At 35.8% G+C, this 27046-nt stretch overlaps 1 protein-coding gene across 5 annotated transcripts in view; it reads left to right on the top strand.

The window, feature by feature from the left end:
• Positions 1–2505: 2505 nt before the first annotated feature.
• NPAS3 (neuronal PAS domain protein 3) overlaps positions 2506–27046 on the top strand; it is a gene marked incomplete at both ends in the record, with an annotated part of 777262 nt that continues 752721 nt past the window's right edge. For all 5 annotated transcript variants that reach the window (XM_083352401.1, XM_083352400.1, XM_083352399.1 and 2 more), the window contains one exon: positions 2506–2555. In XM_083352401.1, the coding sequence (XP_083208527.1) occupies positions 2506–2555 (50 nt within the window). The remainder of the gene's footprint in view (positions 2556–27046) is intronic.

Below are 27046 nucleotides of genomic sequence, written 5' to 3'. Positions count from 1 at the left end.
AAGGGTTGGAATTGAAGACAAGTGCTATTTTAAATAAACATACAAAATCTTTCTAAGGATCTACAATGGATGTAAAGAATAAAGTTAATGTAGTGCTGTCTATTCTCTGTTTTGGGACTCTATTGTAACAGGTTTCTTAAATTACCAGGGGAAATTGATGAGTTAGTTGTCACCTTATGCTTTCCAGATAATTTGGGGAGGAGAGCAGAAAGACGGAAAGTCAAGGCTCAAATATTAAAACTTTTACAAAAATAAAAAATAGCTCAGATTTTGTCCTATAGAAAAAAGTATATGGAACAGTTCTCAGTATTTTAATTAGGATATACAAAATTGGAGAAATAAGTATATATTTGAAAAATTGGCAACATAAGGATTATTAAATATAATGCCCTCTAACCTGTAGCTATTTATCATAATAAAGATAACATATGTATACTGTTGTGAGAAGGAGCATTTTACTCAGTGGATTCTACTACCAGCTTAATTGAAACGTAATTGCAAGTTTAGTTTTCTTAGTATACTTTTTTTTACAATCAATATATGCCATATTTGCTTCCTTATTTTTAAGATGCATAGGAAATTGTGTTTCCCCAAAACTATGGACACTTAAGAGTAAGACAATTTTCTTCTTAATCCATTAAAAAAAACACTTCCATGTTTTGCCATACAGTTAAGTAAAACAGAAGGATTTTGCTAGTCCTTCACTCACTGGATAAACCAGATGACACCTGTTAAACTTAATTGTTTTGAGCATGTGGAGAAAACGGGGCTTTACAGCCCTGTCAGCTTGAAAGGAATTTCCCCTGGATAAAAACTCGGGACTCCCTATTTTATAAGAATTACTTCTTTTCATTTGAGTGTAGATCCTTATGACTGAATCATTTCTTGCGCGCTAAATCAGAAGGCAGTTCTTAGAAGCACAGAGATTGCTGTAAGGTTCTGCATTGAAGCTTCTTAGATCGGCTGTATCTGCTATTCGGAGCCCTGAGGGACTTAAGACAGGTCAAATTATCTGCCTCCAGTGGCAGAGATCATATTTTTGGGGTCACTGACTGCGCCCTCCAGCTAAACTTTCCGCATTTGCAAAGTCCTTATGCAGCTATTCGCATACCTACGCACGCGTGCATCTGTTGCATTCCGCTTAACTTCTATCAAAATTCCGCTTCAGCACCTCTTGTTCCCTCCTCCCCATGAAGCGACTGAGTAAATTAGTGATACGGAGCAACTTTTTAAGATGAATCAAGACATATTTGTAGGAAAACGTTTGAAATTGGACCCTTTTTTAAAAAAAAAAACATAAAACCGGTTTTTTTCCTGTGACCTCCTGAAAAGCCACTCTGTTCGTCCCCACCTGTTATATCCGAAATTTCTTCATTAACTTATGATCCGGCACAGTGGGAGTCTGTAAGAACAAAATGAACTTTCTCCAACAGGGTGAGCTATCGATATGCCAGAAGAAATACGGTAGTAATACGTCCCGATGATAGAATTCTACACCCATTTTTGCGCAGTCACACGTCCACTCAGTTGTATACGGTAGTTGGACGAAGGACAAGAGTCAGACGCATGTGCAGCTCGTGCAGCTGAAGGATGTCGCTCCTCTTCCATAGAGACACATAGGTTGTGTACATAAAGACATGCACGTATGCTAATAGACGCACACGCGCTCAAATCTGTGCACCGGTTGTATATGTACAAACACAAAACCCAACACCTCTTAAAAAAAACAACACCGTTCTCCAATTTTGTCTTTTATCCCACGTGCATTCGGGTCTTCCCCGAATATCCGCTGGCTTTTGCCGGAATTTCTCCCAGCAGCGACTGTGTGTCCACGGCTTCCTAGTCTGTCTGCCTCCCTCCCCTCTCCCTGTCTGGCTCTGCTACTCCAGAGAAGGAAAGTATGCGAAACTGCAACTGAGTGGCGTTGTTGCGCCGGCAGCGGAGGCTTTCCTGTCCCTTGCACGCCAGAGTCAGAGCGCCGGAGCTGGGGAAGCAGCTGGAAAATGCTCCCAAATACTTCCACAGCAGCCAAGCCTGAAGAACGGAGGCTTCTCCCTTCCCTGCTTATGGCTTGGCCTCGCGCTTAAGGCCAGTCCCGCGGGCTCCCTCTCCGTGTGCCTAGTCACACCTGCCGGGCGATGCCAATGGCCGGGCTGCCCACTGGGGCTGCGCGCTTTCTCACTCAGCTGCGGCCGGCCACTCGTCGCCGGGCTTGGTATGTCTTCGGAGGCAGCGGAGCCTAGGCTCTCTCCGCTCCTCGGCTTATGGACGGCTGCGGTCAGAGCAGCAGCGGCGGCGGCGCTAGCTAAGCGAAGCAACCTGCGGCAGGACTGCTGCGCCGGGGAGCGGGAGCCCGCAATGCATTGGCCTCACTACTTTTCCTCATCCTGCCTGTCTTAAGCAGGGCCGCCGCCGCCGCCGCCAGACACAACACCACACAGCAACACAAGGAGGGGGAAAAGTAAGGGAGAGAGGAAAGGGGAAAAAAAAAAAAAGCCCAGGAAGATGGCGCCCACCAAGCCAAGCTTTCAGCAGGATCCTTCCAGGCGAGAACGGTAACACTTTCTCTATATTGAACCCGAGGCAGCAGTGCCTGCCTGGGTCTAAGCGCTCCGCCGTTACTGCCGCCGCCGCCGCTCGCCACCTTGGGTCTGGTTCGCTTGGCTTCCATGCCCGGGAAAGGGAAAAGCGGAGGGAGGGGTGGCCACGGACCCGCTCGCGCTGCTGGGTTTCGGGAGTTTCTCGTGGTGCATGCACGTTTCGCGGCTGTTGCCGCCGCCGACAGATCCACGACACTCGCTAGGCTCGCCCCAGTAGCAGCGACGGCAGAAGGGAGCCCGCACCTCCCACCCCACATCGCAGTAGTCGTCGGTGTCTGGCTGAGCGCACGGGGGGGGGGAGGGAGGCGGAAGGAGGGGGGAAAAGGCGGAATTCCCGGGAGGCAACTTTTCGGCTGGATGGTCTAGACCAGGGGTCGGCAACCTCGGCTCTTTTATGACTCGTGGACTTCAACTCCCAGAATTCCTGAGCCAGCTGGCTCAGGAATTCTGGGAGTTGAAGTCCACGAGTCATAAAAGAGCCGAGGTTGCCGACCCCTGGTCTAGACAAATGGGGGAGGGAGGACCACGGCAGGTTGGAGCGGAGCAAAGGGGCGGTAGGGGGTTCGTGAGGAAAACGGCTTTTGCCAGGCCCGGCGTTGCTTAGCGGAGAGAGAGTGGTTGGGCTCGCGCAGCTAGGCCGAAAGAGGAGAGGAGCTTGCTGGGACGCCACACAACTGCTGGCGCAAGTTTAGTTCAAGCTAAGCAGCAACTCTTCGGCCTCGTGTGTGTGTGTCCCTCCTCCCCTTCCCCCCCTTTTTTTTTTGGAATCGCCCGGGTTTAGTCCTGAAGTTACTTATTGCCCGGGAAAAGCTTAGTCCTAAAGAGTTTGCTTTAAAAGGAAGCCGGGCTAGCGGGGTCATTTTAAGGTTTCCTGCTTTCGTCTTCCCCTCCCGCCATCCCTTGTACTTTTATTGTTGCTCCCGTTCGGTTCTGTAGTTAGTGAGATACTTGCAGCTGTCGAGTTACTGTGCATCTTTAGAGAAGGATGCCAGCTGGAAGCCTTGAGGAAGAGGCAAATGCTTGCCTGGCCCATTGAAAGTAGCGGAAACCTCTGGAGGAGCCACTGGAAACAATGGAAGTGTGAAGGAATAGCAATTTGAGCTGTGAAAACCTTTTAAAAAAAACCACGTGCGCTTCTTTACCAAAGCAGTTGAACTTTCTTGCAAAATATTGTCAAATAATTTGAGGGGGGATTTGCCAGGGTTTAATGCCTATAGTACCTGATCTGAGAATGATCAAGGTACTTTATGGGTAATTAGAATTATTCCTTCTAGAAGTGGAGTTGGGACTTGGGAAGACTTATGCATTAGGGCCTTTGAGCCAGATAAGATTGAACCTCCTCCGTAGGCCTCCCACTCTGGGATCAAAATAGTAGGACGTCATAGGAAACAACTGATGATGGTGTATAGCTTGCCTAGAGACTTAAGGAACATGATAGCTGGAGTAGAACATCATTGTAAGGAAGGCTAACAAGTTGCATACTTTAAAAGTTCACCTGATGTTACCAAATGAGGGTCAATTTCATATGAGGAAAAAATCAGTGTGCATATGGTATTTGTCATCCCTTGTGCTCACTTTTAGCATAACTGATTCTATTGAATAACTCAGTTAAGATATAAAATTTCCTATTTCCTATTTCAAAATCTATTTTTAAAAAAACATAACATGTCCACGCATTACAGGCTGATAGATTACCAGACTGTACTGTAGCTTTTAAATACTTAAGAGAGTGCAATAATCAGCTTCTAGTGGCATCTCAAAGGGAGTGAATTTAAATTTGCATGTGTCTGTAAGAGAATCCTTATCTGCATGTGTAATCTATAGCGTTAGAGCTGGTATTTTGGATTTGAGCTGATTCAGTTTTCCTTGAGATATCTCAATCTAAATAACTGTTCCACTTTGGATCATCATCCTGTACTTATTGCTTCATTGATGGTATAAACTGTTGCATTTCAGGACTGCCGGTAACATTTGCATAGAGTCAGGTTGGAAATATTGGTAATATTTATAGCATTTAGGAATTAGGTTTGAACTTACTTTATCACTCCTTTCCTATGAACTTTCAGTGTCTTCCAGTGACTGAAAAGCATGTGTACCTTACCATTCATTATAGAGGAGTGCTCTATCCTGTATGTAAAGCTGTACATCTCAGGGAAAGAAAGCCAATTCATAACTACTGGTATATAGAGTTGTATATTCTTCTTTATGAGCCTAGTACTATGTTAGTAATAAGTATGTTTGCTGGGACAGCTTTAGTAATCTCTGCAGCAGAGGCATATTTGTGTGCCATTTTGGGAATTTTTCTGAGATAGGAATCTTGAAGATAGAATTAATTTCTAGGGGAAACTTCATAGCCTGTGCATGAGTGCTTTCTTTATCACCTGTCTCCATTTGGCATTCGAAGAAGGTAAATCAAAGTGTGCAATTTGTTATTCTGCTTCACTTGAGAGCTGTACTAAATAACACTTGGTCTGAAATTCTGATTGAAGTTGTAGGAGGATATACTGTATTTAATTTAATGCCCTTTAATAACATATTCTTGTTCAGCTCTGATGCTGTCATCTTAAAGGTTGGATCAGAGTAGTTTTATCCTGTGTAGGGAGTGGAATGAGTAATAATTTCAGTGGGGGGGTGGGGGTAACTTTAATTCATGAAAGACCAATAACCCAAAGCTTGCCCTGGTGTCTAGATTATTTTATGCCCCAGGCCTAAGTTATTGTCACTGCTTATTGTGCTCCAACTAGTTTATGATGAAATTATACATGAATTATTAGGAGGACTTAAATAAGACATGATATGTCAAACTGTTGCTGCTTCATAGTGCTTTGAAGAATAGAATTATATTTCAATAGATATATCCTCAGTATTTTATTAATATACACTTTATATCTTAGTATTAATTAAAACTACCTCTTGGCTTGTTTTTTTAATACTGCAAATTGTTATAGAGATTAAGGCAACAATTTTGTGCACACTTTTTGAATTGAAATGACAGATTTACATGTGAGCAAATGTAGGATTGTGCGTATCTCATTGAAATAAATCTACTACACTTTTAATAAATACTAATAGACTGTAGTTGGTGAGATAGTCTTAAAATGATGTTTAGTAGCTATAGTTAATTTTCAAATTTTATTTTTTGGGGGGAGGAAAAAAGCATAGACTTGAATTTAATGTATTTTTCATGTTAAAAATACATTGTGTTAACAAACAATTTTGAATGTTTTGCAGTTTTCTGGATATATCTTAGGAACTCAATCTTATACACAATCACCTGGAAGTAATCACCATTGAATTCAGTGGGGCTCATTTTCAGTAGATATGCATAGGAATGTGCTTTAAATAGACACAAATGTAATGCATAAGATATGTCTGCAGTGATTTGTAAAGCCTATTGCTGTGCTGCTGTTGTAAAGTAAGTGGAACAAAGCTGTTCATTTTTTGGTATTTCTTTCTACAGTATATGCTTAAACACGGCAATGATAAATGATGATATGCATTGTCTAACACTTGCTTTTATATAAATAGCTCCAGAAGATTGCTTAAATGATAATCGAAAATATGAAATAGGGTGGCCTTCATATCACAAGGCCAAGGGTCTACAAATGGAAAAACTGAAATAATGAAATATTTCCAAGGCAACAGACTGTCAACAAGAACAGTAATGCATGGGCATATCATAGAGGTACCAGAGAGGATATTACATCTTATAGCTGTGGAGCTAGGAGTTATAATGACCTTTATTAAACAGAACCTCCCAATTACCACAATATTTCTGATTCCTGATTTATGGATTAGTAGTTGCAGTAATATTAATAGCTTGAAATATTTGATTTGTTTTATTCTAGGTTAATGAAATATCTTTTGATGTTCATATCAGAGTGTTAAGTATTTTTCAACAAGTAATGTACTAAATATTTTTAGTGTTTTGTTCTGTAATTTTCAACCACATGCATGTTTTGCTTAATATATCTTGTAACCAGCATCTCACCTGTTGTGAGTACAATACTGCAAATAGCACATTAGATCCAACACTTAAGCTGTTGCATTGCATCCTGCGTGAAATAGTGAACAAGTCAATATATTTTTGACTTTTCATATGAGAGTGTTATCACAATACTTCTGTTGCACATAATGCTTTACTTCATTAAGCTATATAATTAAATTTATTCAAATACTATTACTGTGATGCTGTTTTGTTATTTTGTGTTCATTCATATTTAAGTACAATATATCAATATCTTACTAAAAAGTACAGAGTATTGATATCATCAGTAATGTTTTAAATGAGTGGCTTTAAATGGGAAAGGCATTTTTTGAAACACTTGAATTTTTTACAAGTTTCATAAAGAGGCTTGGCAATAATTTTGGTAAGACCCAGTATTTGTTTAAGTGCTTTAGTTGAATATTTTATAAGAGATCTTATGAAGTGTTTAGAGAAGCTCAGTCTTAAAATACAAGCTTTGTTTTTATAAATCATTCTTTAACATACTTGTAGATAGGGTTCAGCTAATTAATTATGGTATATCAGTCACTAGAACTTTTATGTTCTGGGTTTCTGTAAAAAATCTCAGTGTGATGGGGTGGGCTTTTTAAAAAAAAACATATTTTACATTAAGTTTTTCTGTGATTGCCTTCCAACTTTGTGTAAAAGAATTTGTAGCTCTTTCTGAGTGAGGCACCTTAAGATACCGAGTGCCTGTAAATCGTGATTTGGTAATCGTAATGTATTATAATGCCATATTTGCAGAAGTAAGGACTAATAAGGAAATATATATGAAAACTGTTGCTGATTCCAAAAAATGCTTTTCCTATATAAAAGCCATATGCAATCTTGTTTTTTTTGGGGGGGGGGTGTAGTTCTTGCCATCTATCAACTATAGAACAAATTATCTCCTGTGTTCTTTATTTTAACATGGCTTAGAACTGAGGTATTCATTAATGATTTATGCTTGTGTATTATGCTGAAGGATATGCCAGCAGTAGTATCATCTTTAAAATCGCTATACATTCCTTGGGAAAATAAATAAAAATCTTATTTAATAGAAACAGCATTCATTAATTATACACTTTAAATAGGAACAAGCTAACATATGCTACATTTTTCAAAAGGTTAATTTTAAAATTCTTATTTATTGACCCAATTGAATATATATTTAATAGCTTTAATTTGGGTGTTAGAAAAATATAAAGTATTCCCTTAATTTAAAGGGTCTTTGAGCACCTTAATTATGTTACGTAACAAAGGTCATGCTGGTCTCATTTTTACATAGAATCTCATTTATATGATACTAAATCAGTTATTTTCTCAACACAACTAATGATTAGCAATGCCCTGAGGTCTTTCAGAACTAATTCAGAATACTTCTGATTTTTTCCCCCTTCAAACATGGTGTTGCATGATCGAAATTAAGTATGTTGACCTTCCTCAAATCATTAAATGTTTGCAATATATCCCAGATTAACTGAACTCTGTGTAGTGAAGAAAAGGCTCATACTATACTGTTCTGTCACAGGTTCTGACATGAAAAAGTGGTTGGGTGAGAACTGATAATTGTCTGTGGATTCTTTTCATCTTTCTCTTTGTCAGTTGAGTCGCATGTTCTGTTTTCATCAAATGGTCAGTTTGGTATCAATTTGTGCCTTACTGGATGCATTTGGCTTTAACAACAAGACATACTTTAATGTTGTAGAATAAGTATGGTTGAGCCTTAGGCTTGTATGTATTTCTTCTCTCTTCTCCAAAATGTCTATGAAGAGACTTCTGTTCTTATCCCATTGCAATCTTCATATCTGAATCTCACTTAATTTTGATTAGTATTAACTATTTTACAGAAAACATCACTTCTGATTACGGTTTGATTTGTTTTCTTAACATTAGCTATATGTTATTCAAGTTCACATGCAGTGTGTCATTGTAGTTTGCTTTAAACGGAAGGAAATTCTTGTCTTAATGGCGTGGTAGATGAGAGATGAGAAAGTACTTGAACTCTGAATATGTACATAGCTTGTTAAAACCCTAGTTTGGGCTCATATGTGAACAGCTTAATCGAGTACTATTTGAGTATGACCCATCTGACCTTTGTAAATTCATTTGTTTCTTTTAAGAAACAATACATACATACATACATACATACACATACACATACACATACACACATACACACACATACACATACACATACACATACACATACACATACACATACATATACATATATATATATATATATATATATATATATATATATATATATATATATATATATATATATATATATATATAAAATCACCTAATTATCTGAATTGGACACAAAATAATTTTGTTATGGTGATTTGACAATAAGAGAATATTGTATAGTAATATCTAGACCTCTGCAGGTTGGATTGTCTTTTTGCTAGGAGTGGGGCGCCTTAGTTACTTAATAAAACAAAGGGCATCTAATTTTATGCCTCTGATCATAATTAGTCAATATTTATTGATAAATAATAATTGTCATATGTAGAAGCAGAGAATATGATTATTTTGGGGAGCAATCATCAAAGCTATTTTTTCATTTATTGGTACCATATATTCTCTTAACACAACTTTTAACTTGGGCATTTCCAATGTTAAGGAGATTGATGAAAGGTAATACAGATGGGAAAATTATGATAATGCAAACCATTGGGAGATATTTCAGCCTCCTGGTTCTATTGCTGTCCTATAAATGGACATGCTTGAACAAAGGAATGGCTAATTCCAGATGGTATGAGTATTTTGATTTTTTTTCTCTCTATACATTTGCTCGATGTGGATAACACTTTATGCACAGAAGCTTGTGCTACATTAGACTTCCTTGTTTGGGCTGAATTCTGGATGTTGAGCATATATTTGTGGGGATTCCAAAATATGAACTTATTCCAAATTCTTGACATATATACCGTAATTTGGAGAATTTAACATTAATTTAATTGACATGTTTCTATGTGCGCACACACACACACACACACACACACACACACACACCATCCCACAATCTGGGAGACTTAAAAAATAACACCATAATGAAATACAAAAGGAGCAATATATAACGTAGCGTGAAGTAACTGGCATATGGAAGCAAACCACAAAAAAAAACCACCACTAAAAAGGAGATCCCTTTCCCCACACGATCAATTTAGCCTCAATCCTGGGGGTGGGGAGGGGAAAGCAGGTTCTTAAACATTGCCTCAGGAATAGCAAGCTGAGGGCTCTGTAGATCTCTGGGTGGGAAAGTGGCAATGGAAGGCTTACTCCAGGATAAATTACAGATAATTCTCAAGTTATACCCACAATTGAGCTCAATATTTTGTTGCTAAGTGAGACATTTGTTTAGTGAATTTTGTTCCATTTTTTGACCTTCCTTGCCACTGTTGCTAAGTGAATCACTGCAGTTGTTAAGTGAATCTGGCTTTCCCATTGACCTTGCTTGTCAGAAGATCACAAAAGTTGATCATGTGACCCTGGGACACTGCGGCCATCATAAATATGAATCAGTTGCCAAGCATCTGAATTTTGATCATTTGACCATGGGGATGTTGCAGTGGTCATAAGTGTGAAAAATGTATTTCATAAGTCACTTTTTCAGTGCCGTTGTAACTTTGAACAGTTGCTAAATGAACTGTTATAAGTCAAGGATTACCCGTTTATAAATTAATAATTTACATCTTATGGAAATACGTTAAAAGTTAAAATACCAGTAACAATTTTACTGGCTGTATACTGCACAAAATCAAGATCTTGATTTTCACTGAGTTGAGAAAATTAACCTTGAGTTGAACTCGACTTCTGTTAAAGTAACCAAAAGCAACCAGTAGTTTTTGTGGAGCTAATATGACAGTGAGTTGCCATTGGCTTCTTCCTTTTTTTCCTTGTTGAAATTCTACTATTCTATTAAATATTTATTTTATTAAATATCTAAGCACTAATTCAGCCAATCTGTAATTAATTCTTGCATTCAGGTTTGGCCAGATGTGGTACTGCAACTTATAGGTTCTCTGAAATGTAGGTTGGGAAGCCTTGATATGGGTCAATGTGGAAGAGAATGTTGGTGACTTGAGGAAAGTGCCATGAGACTTTGGGGTTTACCAGATTTAACCCAAAGGTGAAGCTACTTTTTAACATAGTAAAGTAAACCCAAGTCTGGGTTTCAGGCAATATTTTATTACAGTATTTTAGTTAAACAAGGAAAATTCTCTCCCCCCCATCCTGCTGATAAGTGGCAAAGAAGCAGAAATAAATTCATACAGGTGATCCTTGACTAAGGACTGGAATTGAGCCTGGAGTTCTGATTGTAAGTTGCATCACATCACCAGATTTGAAGTTACTACTGGTTTTTAAGATAGTTAAGTTTAGGACAGTTAAATTAACATACCAGTTGTTAAGTGAAAATTTTTCCCCATTGTGTGTTTTTTTGCCAGAAATTGGAAGTAAATGCTGGAAACCAGCAAAGTAAATCATGATCACAGGAATGCAGGACATTGCAAATAGCTGTAAAGATGGGCCAGTTGGCATGAACCCAAAATGTGATCATATGACTGATGTGATCACATGATTGCAACTGTTATAACTCCCAAAATGGGTCTAAGTAGCTCTGGGGAGGTCTGTTATAACTTTGAACAATTGTTAAGCGATTGGTTGGACTACAAGTCTCAACATTTGTTAAGAGATGAGATTCTCAAAGGGGTAGGAATTTTAAAGGAACAAAGGCAAACTATGAAGCCATGCATGGGCATGGTGTAAGCAAGGATGAATTGCAAAAATAGGTTCAGAAAAGTATAGTGAATGGAGTTGATACATTCTAGATTTAACTATATTTCTTATCCTTTGCGTTTCAATTCTTTGACTTACTATGTTTAACTCTTGTTGCTGTGTGTATAATATTGCTTACCTTCAAGATAGCATGATCTTCAAGAATAAATGCAGACTAAAGTCATATGTATAGAAGGGTCTGACTGTTGCACTTAAAATTATTTTTACATCTTCTGTACAACTTATAAAATCTCTAGTATAGCTATTCAGTCTTCTGGAATACAACAAGATGTGTATGAGAGGGGGATAACAGGACAAAGAACCAAACCCAACATAGATGTATGTTCTCCTGTGTGACAGTCACAATTGGTTGCAGTTCTGTTTATAAAGAGGCAGGTTTCACTGCTGAAATCAAAACATTAAAACATAGCTGGCCTTTGGCCATAATAAAGAATTCATTCAATCGTTCAATATATTAGCTAGAGCTGAAAATACATAGAATAAGTTGATACAAAAGTAAATTGTGTTTCTGCATTGTATTAGTTATTTTCTTTTTCAAAATGAAAAAAGAATTGTAATATCAAGATATCCATGTTGAAACAAACAGAATTAACCTGGATAATGTCCATTCCTTTAGGAAATGATAGTATTTCATTATGTTGCTTTGGTGTCTGTGGCCACTAGAATAGTCTCTTATTAATCAAATGACAATAGTCTGGTTTAGAAATATAGAATCAGGGGGCTGGAAAGGACCTTGTAGGTCTTCCAGTCCAAAACAGGAGCCCTTATACTGCCCAAAACAGGAGTCTTTATACCATCCTAGACAAATAGATGTCCAATCTTTTCTTGAAAACCTCTAGTAGTGCAGCACCCACAATTCTGGAAGGTAAATCAACACCCTCTTCTCTGTGACAGCCCTTCAAGTGTAGGCAGTCCTTGACTTACAACAGTTCACTTAATGACTGTTCAAACTTACAATGGCACTGAAAAAAGTTACTTATGACAATTTTTCACACTTATGACCATTGCAGCGTCCCCATGGTCACCTGATTTACATTTGGGTGCTTTATAACTGGTTCATATTTATGACAGTCATGTGATCACCTTTTGCAAACTTCTGACAAGCAAAGACAATGGGGAAACCAGATTCACTTAACAACTGTGTTACTAATTTAACAACTTTGATCCACTTAACAAATGTGACAAGGAAAGTTGTAAAATGGGGTAAAAGTCACTTAACAAATTTCCCACTTAACATAAAATTTGGGCTCAGTTGTGGTTGTAAGTTGAGGACTACTTGTATTGGAAGACTGCTATCATGTCCCCTGAGCCTTCTCTTGATTAGACTAAACATACCTCATTCCCTTAGAAATTTATCATATGATTAAAAAGTTCATCTTTTAGCAAAAATATGCCCCTTAATAAGAGGCTATAGAGGAGAATCTCACTTCCTACCAAGATTTACAGAAGATTTATTCTAGAGATTCTTCTGTTTCTGTATGTAAATATCTGCTGATTATATTGTATTTGTGCCCATTTTAGATAAGTTGTTTATTTTTTACTGATCTTAGATTTGGCAAATTTGAAAATTTATTTTGGCCTTACATGGACAGAGACTTGGGAAATATATGAAATGAAATATAACTTCCCTGGTACAGTAATTTGCAGTTGACTTACGAGGAAACTGCTTTTCTATTACTTACTCCACTCTCTCCTTATTTAGCAACCGTGTTCTGTTCTAATTATTTGGTTATTAAGCGACACGGTTGTTAAGTGAATACATGACAGAAAAGCATTGCAAAGATCACTGGTTGCTGTCATCTCATTCAGATAAAGTCCTCTTTTATAACGTCTTATGCCTGACAGTTATTTTTATTTTATCTTTCTCCCCTCTCAGGTTGGCAAAATTGCTTAAATAAGCTATTTCTTTCTGACCTGCTTTTCTCCTCAGTGCAGGACCTAAAAAGTGCTAACCAGAAGTTAACAAGCTCAGCTCTGTGACTTTAATTAATTGATTAGAACTTTCAGCAGGCTGCTGCCTGAAACTGACCAGACCTTAATCAGTTGCACACTGAAGATTTTTGTTGTCAGATACATGAAATTTGGTTGTAAATGTGTGCATTGATTGGAAAATTAATTTTTTATTACTGTTTATTACTGTATTTGTAAATGATCCTAGTAGCCACTAAACAAGTGAGATTTGCCCCATTTTACAACCTTTTTTTTGCCACAGTTGTTTAGTGAATCACTGCATTTGTTAAGTTAGTAACGTGATTGTTAAGTGAATCTGGCTTCTCCATTGACTTTGCTTGTCAGAAGGTCGCAAATGTTGATCACATGACCCTGCAATTAAAATATGAACCAGTTGCCGAGCATCCAAATTTTGATCATGTGACCATGGCGATGCTGCAATGTTTGTATGAAAAATGGTCATAAGTCACTTTTTTCAATGCCGCTGTAACTTTGAACTTTAAACAAATGGTTGTAAGTCGAAGACCACCTGTATTGATAGGGTGGTTTTTTTAATACCATTCAGTTTTGAAAGACGGTATTCACACAATACATACCATGAAAACATGCAGTGGAATAAAGGTTAGCAGAGAAGCCATATAACCAGACATTTATCAATTAGCAAGATGATATAGCATTGTAAATTTTCCAAGCCAATGCATGCATTCTGCAGTATTGTATTTGAAAATGTAGGAAAGTGCCTTTTTTTCAGAGGGGCTCTAGATTATGATAATGGTGATTACAAGCTAGAAATTAATATGATAATCTTTTCCCTGGCAAGTCCAGTCCCAGGTCAGTGCTTTTCTATAACGGTGGCTGAGGAGCAATAATAGGGGTGTATACTGGGTACATTAGCTCTGCAATTGAGAACTGGAAGTAATGATAATATCAGATGCACGGGCTGTGGAAAAAAATACCTTGTGCGAGGTTATCCATGGAATAAGACAGATTTTTTAAAAAAGTGGTTTTGAAATGCTGCTAACTAATTGTGATTTGCAGGGAGATAGCTGTACCTTGGTTGTTCACCTTTAGCCAGGGAATGGCTAATAGGTTTAAAGAAGTAAAGCAACACTGATTCTGCACTTTATTCAAATTAGTGATTTTTGCTACCTCATTTCCCACTTTTGATGATTTTTGATAAACTTCATTGTGGATTAATGCTCATTTTATTTCAAATAACCTAGTTCATTGTAAAATTACCCATTTCAGTTAGGGTACTATATAGACATTCTGTTAATTTATTTTTTGGAGTAAAAATAATTCTCTACCTAAAAAACAACTTTGCAGCCCTGTTGAATGAAAAACAGGATATTCAAACACTTGTAGGTAATAGACTTTATAGGTCAAGGTGTAGGGTCAATGCCAAAGGCTGAACAACTGAATCTTTACAATGTTGGATGTAAAGATAAAAACGGACTTTTGTAGAATGTGTTGTTTATCCCTTCACCTTTATAATAGCACATAGTCGCTGATCCTATTTGTGAAAAAATATAACCGAATACCAAGTTGACTGTTATCCTTCAGTTTTGTATAAACCAGTGGTTCACATAGAGATTCAGAAAACCTTGCTTGGTAGAAAACAAAAGAATTACTCATAAACTTGATGAATGGTTAATCACACATTTTTTCATCATTTTCTATATTTAATAAAGCATAAATTTTCATGTAAGTCTAGATTATTATGTTTCTTCTGCATTTTGGTTGACTTAGTGAATAATTGATTATATTAAAATGCCTGCATTTGAAGTTTAAAAGACTGCATTAAAATATTAATTAGATGCTAATTTTAATATTGGCATTTTTTATGATTATTGCTTGGCAAACATGTTTTTATATTGTAAGTTAACATGGGTGTGTAAATATGCCACTAAATTTCTATAGTTATTAAAATTAATGGTTAAAATGCTTGAATGAAAAAGGTAAAAACATAAGAATACAGAAAAATAAAATAAATTTTTGAGGATGATCCTTTTCCCTTTTATATATTAACTGCTTCCTTAAGCATTTTTTTCAGTTTCAAACTTCTAGTTTGTAATCTAGAGTCTCATGGGATTCAGATGTACATGTGTGCAGAGGCTTTCTGAACTGCATGTGTGCAAAACTATGCAAACACTGTGGATAAAGCCATTGGAATTTGATTAACATGCACAGTGCAAAGAAAGGGATGCTGAAAATGGTCTAAGATATGCTATTGCAGAAGTTTAAAGATATGCTGAATCTCCATCTCTGATGTTGGCAGAAAATCCACAGTTAAAAGGAGAGATAAAAGTTACCTTCCAGCTGCTCCAGGTAACAAGAAGTGCAGATACTAAGTCTTTCAGCCATTCCTGAAGTTGTTATGTACGATTTCCTTGCACTTAAATTTTTAAAAAATCTTCCCAGGAAAAGAAAAAAAAACCATCACTATATTGTTCTTCTTACAGAAACCTCTCTAAAGTTATCTATATAAACAGAAAGGTGACTTATTCCTTCAATAATAAATATAAGATCAAGCATTCTTTTTCATAAGATAGGACACGGGCCCCATAGATTTTCCTGTAGTAATATTATTATCTCTCTCAACAGAAATGTAAGCAGCACCAACAAAACTTTTAGAATTAACTATTTTCTCAGCCATTTCCAGATTATTATTGATGCTTACTCAACCCAATACAAAATTTAGATTGTGCAGCTTATTCTCATCACTAAAATTGTATATTACATCATTGAAATGCATAGCTGTGGTCTGTTCCATCTTTTGCAATCTAGTCCTATCCAGATACTATCCAGCAAAACTACAAATTGCTCAATTCTTAGCCAATATGGTCAAGTACATCTCATATCTTGAAGCTGTGCTGTTGAAAGTATGCACCATGTACCTTTGCTTAGTTCCTGTTTCTATTACTATTACCATAGTTACCGTATTAGCATTTCTGCTGCATATGGATAAAGGTGACACACACACACACACACACACTCACACGGACACACAATCCAAATACATAGAATGTTACTTTCATAACATGGCCAAATCATTTAAATTCCTATAACTTTGCAATTTCCTAACTCTGTAACAAATAATGGTTTGTAGGTTGTCATATTCTAGGCTGAAATTTTCTAAATTGCATGATGGAAAAATAATATTTGCAAAGAAGTAGGTTCAAATTGTCGATTGGTGGCCCCCAGGGGGAGGGCGTTCTCTGTGGGTGCGCCAGACCTATGGAACCGCTTGCCGGTTGAGCTCTGGATGGCCCCCGACCTTTGCTCCTTCCGGCGCGATTTAAAAACTTATTTATTTGAACAATCTGGCCTGGTCTGATGGGTTTGGGGTTGGACTTAGTTTTAACACAGTTTTATTATTGTATTATATTGGGCATAATTATTTAATTCTTTTTAACTTCTTTTTAACTTTTGTATTTATATTTTGATATTTATTGCCCTGTACACCGCCCTGAGTCCTTCGGGAGAAGGGCGGTATAAAAATTTAATAAATAAATAAATAAATAAGTAAGAAATAAATGAAATAATAAAAAGATATATCTTAAAGTCTAAATTGAGTCCATTTATAATTGATCAGCATGTATATCTCTGGAATATTTTTTTAAAGCTTCACACTCAGCCAGAGAGTGTATCTAGATCTAGCTCTATATGTATTTTATGTCTACACAGTTTTTTGAAAGAGGCACTCATGTAGGATGTAGGAGAATGAAGCATCCTTGTATTTTTTACCCAAGGCTTGTGTGTTTTCCTTGGTCATCTTTCAAAGGAGTTTCAGAGCCCTACTACTGCTTGCTGGATCAGGAGTTAAGAAACTCAGTGTATGCTTTGATGCGCAGTGAAGTCTGCATTGCAATTCTCTCGGATGGTTACACTTCCAAAGTTGTAACCACATCTGGTATAATTAGTCATGTGCATTTTAGCCATGAATGATTAGAATCAGCTGAAAACATTTCCTCCGTATACCTGTGATTTTACAGTTTCCAGCCAGATAGACTATAGATCACTTACCAAGTTTAAAACTTCAGTTAATAATACTTAACCAGTGACTATTGTCAACAGTACCAAGTTTCCAAATAAGATGATTATTTAATAAATGTAATCAATAAATTCCCTAAGCATTTGATAACATTTTAAGTTTTTTGAATACATTCTAGAGAATACATTACAATTTTTTTATAATAGAAGCTTTTAAATATTGCTGATTGTGTTAATTATATAAATGGTTAAAATATAACCATTTTAGCTTGAAAATAAATGTAGTGGCATTAATTGTAAAACACATGCTTTAAAAGAGAAACCAGCAGTTTTAAAGTATTGTACTACATAATCTGCAAATAAAGCATTCCATGCATTAAATGTGTTATTTTGCTTGAAGAAAAGAAACATAATCCCTTCTCTGTCATTAATTATGTCTACAGTCTTTGGCACAACTATTTAGGTATATTGAACTAAGTTGGATTTACTCTGAAGAAAACATGCATACTATTGAGCTGTATGTGTCTTATTTTCTAGTTCAATTAATTTTAAACGCATGCAGTGAATTTATATGGGATTTCTTTTTTTTGGCTGATGGTTTTAAGGAAAAATAAGCTCATGATTTTTGCAGGTTGCTATTGTTCTGTGTAAATGTAATTTGTTAATCCTCTGAAATTTGTCATAGATAAATTTGCTTGGATTATCTTGTCACTATCGTATCTGCATTCTTTTGTTCATTGCTTATTCATAATTTAACAATCTGGCAGTGAGCCTTTTTGGGATACTCACAAAAGATATATGACCTGTACCAGCTGCTGCTCTAACCTGCAGAATGCTCAGCAAGACATTAGAATATGTGAGGATTCCTCTACTGATTAAACTGCTCTTCATTTGAACAGTATGCTGATAAGAATCTCAGGAATTTCTGTGAATAGCTCCGCCCCTCCTTACAATTAATTTAGAAAAATTTGCTGCAAGTGAAAGTGATAATATAGCATTTGAATTGTTTTCCTGATTAGAAGAATGATATTGACTGTACCTTGATGCTTTCTTTACCTTCAAAACTTTCCTGTGATGGTTTTCTTTGACATCAAATATAGTATGATAGTTATCAGAGAATTTCACTTCTTTAATCTTACTGCTGCCTGTGTAATTGTGCATTTTAATGTATGACTACTCAGTAGTGTACATTGAAAAATTATATAGAAAGTTACTTGAAATGTAAACACATGTCCTTTTGATTTTAGAATTTACATTTTCTTAAATTTAATTTCTTATTTTCTAATGCTTGCAGTTTTTGTTTTACTGTGTTCTTGCACACGATTGTAGTTAAAAATGTACAATTAGAGTTTAACATCATGACTAATATATGTTCGCATGATTCAGCCATCCATAAAGTATCTTGTTTATAGGATTCTGCACGTGGTTCCTCAAAACATTATTCCCCAAATGCATGACATTTTAGATATTTGTTCAATGTGAAATTTTGTTTTTTTGTAAAACTATTTCACTGTGGAATTCTAGACTAGAGATTCCAATTAATATTCTTTGGAACTATTGTAAAGAAGGTAAATATTCTGCTAGTCATTTGTTTTCTATGCCATTAATTATAAAACTAATGTGAATTGTTGGTACCAATATTTCTTTGCTTTCCAATAAAATATGTGATATAATGTTTTAAATGCAAATTTATGTCTGTTTACTTTTTGCCATTTTTTCTGTTCTGTGTCTTGTCTCCTAATTAAAATAAAATTGGGATTAAAAAAGGTAATACATCCCAATTTTAAATATTTCTGGAGTACATGTGGAGTGTGGAGGTATAAAAGTGAAATAAAGTTATAAATTGATTTGTTTGCACATTATCATTTTTTAAAACTATAGAAATGATACAGACTAAAATCAAGTTTTGTAGATCCCTGTGAATCACAGGCCAATGGTCATAAATCAAATTTGCTGTAATAGTGGATTTCCTGCAAAAAGTGTGGTATTGGATTAGACAACTATTGAGATTCTATCATGTCTGTTTGTCTCTCATCTATCTATCTAGTTTTAAGTATCCTTCAGGCTTATCTGACCACTATTCTTAACATAAAAAATCTGGGAAGAATGATTGAATAATATCTGTAGTCCATGTGATTTGGTAAAACTGTTCTAGTTGTGTGTACTAACTTGTTCTTCCTTACTCAGTTTTGTAACAGTAGAAGATTGAAATCAACCATTGTGGAATCCTGTGTCCACCAGATGTATTGTTGCAAAAAATTATGGCAGAGCTACAAATTTCATTATACAAGTGAATGCTTGTTTTCTTGCTCTGCCTCCTAAGGATTCTTGTATGCCTTCCAGATTGGGTCTGGAGTCTGCCCAGGTTCTCTAGAAAATGAATAGAATCATGGGGTAGAGAATCTAATTAAATTATGGAGTGTGCTGCTTTGGTGAAGGTACCTGATAAGGTTCAATCTGTAGAAAGTTCGCTATTATCTCAGAAGGAAGCTATGGTTGCAGTGGAGGAAGGATGTATTTAGATTGCTGAATACATTTTTGGTCTGATGTAAGCATATACTTTTTTGTTGTAAAATCAAATAATGGATTGTCTTGCTATCTGACAGATACCATCTTCAAAGAAAATAAAGATTTTTTTAAAGACCTTATTTTAGATAGAATGGTTCTATTTATGTATGTGTGTATACTGTGTATGTGTATATAAATTGCTATGAGATTATATATATGTGTGTGTATATATATATATATATATATATATATATATATATATATATATGTGTATGTATGTGTGTGTGTGTATATATCTCTATCTATCTATCTATCTATCTATCTATCTATCTATCTATCTATCTATCTATCTATCTATATCTTGAGTATTTTGAACACCTTGCCGGCCCAAATGCGGGCCAGCAAGGTGTTGAAAATACTCAAAACATATATCCCCTGCCTCTTCCCTCCCCGATGCAGCTGACAAAGTAAGAAAGAGCCTGTGGCCTCAGCCCAGGTTCGAATCTCAGAAGGGTGTGGCTGACTGATGAGAACAAATAAGTTTGAAATAACTATATCAGTCTCCCTTTAATTCTTTGTTAGCAATCCAAATACACACACAATATATATATATATATGCATATGCAATTTGTCAATAAAGTAGGCAATAAGATACAGGTCAATAAGGATGATCGCATTCAGAATTTCATGATCTGTGTAGTGGAACAAATTGAAAGCAAAGCCTGTATCAATCACTGTGAAGGGAGGGTTAATTGTTACTGCTTCTCAAGCCTCTGGACAGATAAACTAGTAATGAAATACTTACTGCTCTGATATGAGAACACTAAAGGAATGAAACAATTGGGAAACAAATAGTATGTGAAGATAACAAAAGGAGTAACACCTTAAAGTGGAACTTAAATGGGATAGTACATACCATCTTCATTAACTCTTCTGAAAATAATTCTATTTTTATTAAAGTATTTTTATAATAATAATGGCTATATTTACTAAATACAAATTTTGTTATTTTGGGAAAATTATATTTTTTTGTAAAGTTATGTTTCAGGGCTAAAAAAGTGAGATTAAGATAAGCATTGTAAAATAAATTAGGGCATCGTAGTAAATATTTAACCGTTACTGAAATTCAGACTTAAGTTGTAAACATCTGTTACTTAAATGTTGAAATATATGCAAAAATATTTAGCCAAATTGAAGTCTTAGGCCCATGACGATCATCTCAACACAGTGGGTAGTTTTGAAAATTAATGAGAATGATAATACTGTAAAGACTGTTCCAGAGTTTGCCCAAATTCATTATCTAAGACTCTTATTAAGAACATCTCAGAGAATTTTAACCAGGAAAATATATTAATGGTTCAAAATCATTTATCCAAATGCTGATGTATAAAAGTATAATAGAATTATAAATGCAAGAGCCAACGTTAGTGACATAAATGACATAAAACATGGCCATTATAAGAAGGCATATCATCCCAATGTATTGCAGAACATATGACTTGGATTTTCAGCTTTATGTTAATCTACTATTGGTTTGTATTGAAAAAGGACATGGTAGCAAGTATACATAAATATTTTAAATATCACCTGATTGGAAAAAAAGTTGATTTTGTTTACTAGTATTTTACTAGTACTAGTAAAATGTTTACAACTGAGTTTTTTAAAAATAAAAACATCTGGAAGCCTTCCATCTCTTTCTTATTTCACAATTATCTTTAATAAAGTAGTATCAAAAAATTATTGGGAGTTATGGTCTAAAACCTTGAAAAGACCAGGCCGTCTACCCCCTACTCTGAGTTGTATTTTGTTTTAACTTTCAGTACATTAGTTTACTTGTACAACATTTTCCTTGTCAAAACTAACTGAAAACCTGGATTTTAAACACCAGTTTATATCTTACAATTCTTGTTCCTTAATGTTTGATTAATTGTATCATGTCAATTAAAACAATCAAAGCAGATTGTAAAGAAAAAATAAGCAAATATTTATGAGGTAAATGACTAAAAATACAATTTAAATAAGAGTAAGTTTGCTTCTTTTAAACTGTGTTTATCTTATAATGCAAATCCCAGTCATATGCAGAGAAGGTAAAAATTCCATTAAGAACACTGGGATTTATTATGATATCCCAATGAAAATAATATTAAAAATAATAAATTTATCTTGCTTTTCTTGTCATTATATTAGTTTGTATTATACAAACTTAACACAAATGCATATAACAGCATTAAAGGATTAACGCAACCACAAAATTAATAAGCAGAGGAATAAAAAAGGAGTGAAGTAAAGGGGAAAAGGAACAGAATTGTGTTACAAACAGTACGACTCCAAATGCTTTGCCCACATTGCTCAAAAACTTATCTTCCCCTTTTCTTGACAACACATATGAACAGTCCATTGCTGCAAATAGATGTAGGTTTCACCTTTAAGACATACACAATAACGCTACTTTCAAACAGCCTATGGAAAATCCACAATTCTTGAAATAATACTACTATGCTGTCTGACCTCCCCCTCCGCTCCCCAGCAATACTTTGGCGGAGTGCAAATACCAGGAATACATCCCAAGAACATTAAAGGTTTATATATATAGTGATTGATCCAGGGACACATTAACATTCCTGTGGATTTTAGCTCAAATGCAACAGTAACAGGATAAACTTAAGGCATGAGTTCAAGTTCTCATCCCTGAAGACATCTTTATCTTACATTGTATTTTTTAATATTTATTTTTGTTGTTATTTTGCACTTGGTTTTATTCTTCAGTTAGCTATCCTGAGTTTCAATTTGTGAGTTGCAATATTTATATCAAAGGTTTATTCCTTTTAGGAAAGATTACCAGATTGCCAAAATTTCTGCTAAATTAAATTCTTACTTTTGGTCTAGCAATATACTATGAATCTGAGAGCATAATTTGGCTGTTCATGACACAATGTTACCATCTAAAACAAGATCCAAAGTTGATTCAAATAGCTTGCAACAATGCTGAAGTCCTCAGATTGTGTACACAAATGTTGAAACAATTATGTATTTTTCTGGGTAAAAATAGATGGTTGGACTAAATAAGTTTAGGAGTGCTAAAGGTCACCCAGTCTGACAAATAACATGCCAAAGATTGCCAGTTGCCATCTGATTGCAATGCCCACCTTGCCTAGAAGTCTTAGCAGTATCTGTATTAAACGTTTTCATTCAACTAGTCTACATTTTAATGGGCTATTAATATTTTGGAATTTATCTTATTGACTTAAAAATAAAACGTATAAGATCAGTTTTTATAAGTTGTAATTATGTGAATATTTAAATTTTGGATTTAGTGTTAGTATACGAACATCTTTGAAGAATGTGTAGGAGGGTTTTTTTTGGAAAATTTTGTCCTTTTGATTGCCAAAAAAACATTCCAGAAAGAAGAGAGAGACTTAAAATGTAATAGAAAAGTGCTTCAGGCATTATTACTTTAATTGGTGGGTCTATTTTGCAGGATGAAAAGATCTGTAACTAAGGACCAAGGCTTGGGAATATAACAGTTCAAAATCAGTAAATGCCAATTTCCTGGCCATTTTAAAATAAAAGTTGTGGGAGTATATTTTAAAAATATAAATAAAATGTATGCTTAATGATACTATTTTAATAATGTTTCAAAATTAGTTGAAACAAAATATCTTCCTGTTTTCAAAAAGTTTGTTCATTATCAATGCAATAAGAATTTTTCCCTTGATTTATTTTAAGGAAGATTGTATTAACAATCTATACAGCTACAGCTGATTGCTACAGCTAGAAAGTTTCTGGGATTTTCAGGTAATAGAATTTGCAGAGAAATTAATTTTAACATGAGTTTTGACTACAACAGAATTAAATACAGCTACACTATAGACCAGGGGTCTTCAAACCTGATAACTTTAAGACTTGTGGACTTCAACTCCCATAATTCTGGTAATTATGAAGGAATAATAATAATAAGCATGAAGGAAGAGATGTAAATACCCATATCTTGTTTGTTTGAACAGTCAAAAACAGAGGGAACAACTCTAAATTATTTTGATGAGCCTGATGCTGGTGGTCAGTGAAGTATCAGGTTCTAGAGAATGGTGAGAAAAGACCACTAACCTGAATGAACATAGCATTCTAGTCGGAGATCATGTGTTACTAGAGCTTGAAGCTGATTTAAAAAAAGGTTGCTTCCGAATCCTTTACATGTTTGGAAAACCATTTTCTATACTTGTAAAGGGGAATTTACAATAGGAAGCCAAAGAGTGCTAGCTACTTAATAAACTGGATAATTTTCACTGGGAATTATAGTGTACCTTGAGGACTGTAATACAATTCCTTCTGAGACTTTGCCTGCCCTACATGGCTAAGAGACAGCACTCTTTAAGGGATTCAGATCACATAGATCTGCCTAATAATATTTCCGAATGCTTTTTACTTAGGCATGTCTGTAATTGATTTTTAGTCCTATGAATATATATGCAATGCATATAAGCTTGTTAAACTTTTTCCTCAGTTCTTATTACATCAATATGGTAGGACAGTGTTATTCAAGAGATAACTCTTTTATAGTATGTTCAATCTGAAGCAGATAAATTAATAAATGAAGAATTTCTTCAATGACATTGACAAACAAGAGTTAAGTCCAATGGTGCAGGTCTTAAATTGACCAGCTGTAAATTTATGAATATGTAAATCTGAGAAAAATGGACTATGGTAGTGACTCCATAGGTTTCAGGCTTCACAGACTCACCTGGAAAAATACGAGGCTGAACTTGAGGAATTCTGCATTTAAAATTCCATGCATTTTTCATCTTTCAGTTTATATATTTGGAAATGCAGTTTATTTGTAATGTGCTGAAAACACTGTTTTGAGGAACTGTAATCATGACATTGTCTTATCATTAGATACTCAAAATTCATATAAAGATATCATCCAGTTGCAGGCCTTCAGCTGCATGTGTCTTTAAAGTTCAGCATACTGAATTCAGTGTGTTCTTTAGTTGCTGCATACATCCCCTGAGTCATATTCAGCAAAAAATGTTATTCATAGAAAATGAGAAGTGTTCTTCACAGAGTCTGCAGTTCTTCTGCCACTGGTCCAGTGGCTCCCCAAATCTCTGGAGCAAATTTTAGGATATATAGATAATAATAATAATAATAATAATAATAATAATAATAATAATAATAATAATAACAACAACAACAACAACAACAACAACAACAACAACAACAACAATAATAGAAGAAGAAGAAAAGTTGGAACAACAACAACAACAACAATAATAGAAGAAGAAGAAAAGTTGGAACAACAACAACAACAACAATAATAGAAGAAGAAGAAAAGTTGGAAGGTGACCTTGGAGGTCACCTAGTCCAACCCCCTGCTCAGGCAGGAAACCCTATACCATTTCAGGCAAATGGCTGGCCAGTCTCTTCTTAAAAACTTCCAGTGTTGGAGCATTCACCACCTCTGGAGGCAGGTTGTTCCACTGGTTAACTGTTCTAACTGTCAGGAAGTTTCTCCTTAGTTCTAGGTTGCTTCTCTCCTTGACTAGTTTCCATCCGTTGCTTCTTGTCCTGCTTTCAGGTGCTTTGGAGAATAGCTTGACTCCCTCTTCTTTGTGGCGGCCCCTGAGATATTGGAACATTGCTATCATGTCACCCCTCACCCTTCTCTTCATTAAACTACACATACCCAATTCCAGCAACCGTTCCCTATATGTTTTAGCCTCCAGTCCCCCAATCATCTTTGTTACTCTTCTTTGTAACCTTTCTAGAGTCTCAACATCTTTTTTATATCATGGGTGACCAAAACTGGATGCAGTATTCTAGGTGTGGCCTTACCAAGGCATTGTAAAGTGGTATGATCTTGATTCTAGCCCTCTGTTAATGCAGCCTAGCACTGTGTTGGCTTTTTTGGCAGCTTCAGCACACTGCTGGCTCATATTGAAGTGATTGTCTACTAAGACTCCGAGATCCCCCTCAGAGTTACTACTATTGAACAAGGTACCACCTATACTATACCTATGCATTTGATTTTTCCTGCCTAAATGTAGAACCTTACTTTTTTCACCATTGAATTTCATTTTTTTAGATAGTGCCCAGTGTTCGAGTCTGTCCAGATCCTCCTGTATCTTAAGCCTATCTTCTGGAGTATTGTCTATTCTTGCCAGCTTGGTGTCGTCTGCAAATTTGATGAGTTCCCCATCTATCCCCTCATCCAAATCGTTAATGAAGATATTGAAGAGCACTGGGCCCAGAACAGAGCCCTGGGGCACCCCACTACACACTTCCTTCCATGTAGATGCAGTTCCATTGAGGACCACATGCTGAGTACGGCCTGTCAGCCAGCTACGAATCCATCTGGTGGTGATGCTATTTTTCTTTCTTATCAAGTAGTAGGTTGTGATCATCAAATGCCTTACTGAAGTCTAAGTAAATTATATCTACAGCATTCCACTGGTCCACTAATTTTGTCACTTGGTCAAAGAATGCAATGAGATTTGTCTGGCATGATCTGTTTTTGACAAACCCATGTTGACTTTTAGTGATGACTTTGTTTGCATCAAGCTGTTCGCTGATTTGTTGTTTGATTATCTTTTCCAGAATCTTCCCAGGTATTGAGGTCAGGCTGATAGGTCTGTAGTTTCCTGGATCTATTTTTTTTCCCCTTTTTTGAATATGGGAACTACATCAGCTCTCTTCCAGTCCTCTGGTAGTTCCCCAGTGCTCCAGGATCTTTGGAAAATATAGTTCAGTGGTTCTGAGATCACGTCTGCCAGTTCTTTGAAAACTTTGGGGTGTAATCCATCTGGTCCTGGTGATTTGAACTCGTCTAGGCTGGACAGGTGCTCACTTACCATTTTCTTGCCTATCTTAACTTGCGTTTCTATTCTGTTTTTTATGGCACTGGTTTTGGTAGGTTGGACTGTTTTTTCCCTTTGTGTAAAGACAGATGCAAAAAACGAGTTAAATAGTTCTGCTTTCTCCCTGTTGCTTGTCACCTTCTTGCCACTTTCCCCCATTAATGGACCAATCATTTCCTTAACTTTTTTCTTGTTTTTTATATGTTGAAAGAAGCTTTTTTTGTTATTTTTGACTTTGATAGAAGAAATCAGTGAAAATTGCCTCCAGTATGTTCCAGTCTGCTGTGGTGAAGGAAGTATATTTCATCCATGGAAAGTACATGTTGTGTCCAACTCAGTTTCTCCAA

This window comes from Vipera ursinii (genome assembly GCF_947247035.1).
Source record: "Vipera ursinii genome assembly, chromosome: 1".
NCBI lineage: Eukaryota > Metazoa > Chordata > Lepidosauria > Squamata > Viperidae > Vipera > Vipera ursinii.
The sequence above is the reverse complement of the archived record's forward strand: the minus strand, read 5'-3'. Positions and strand labels throughout refer to the sequence as shown.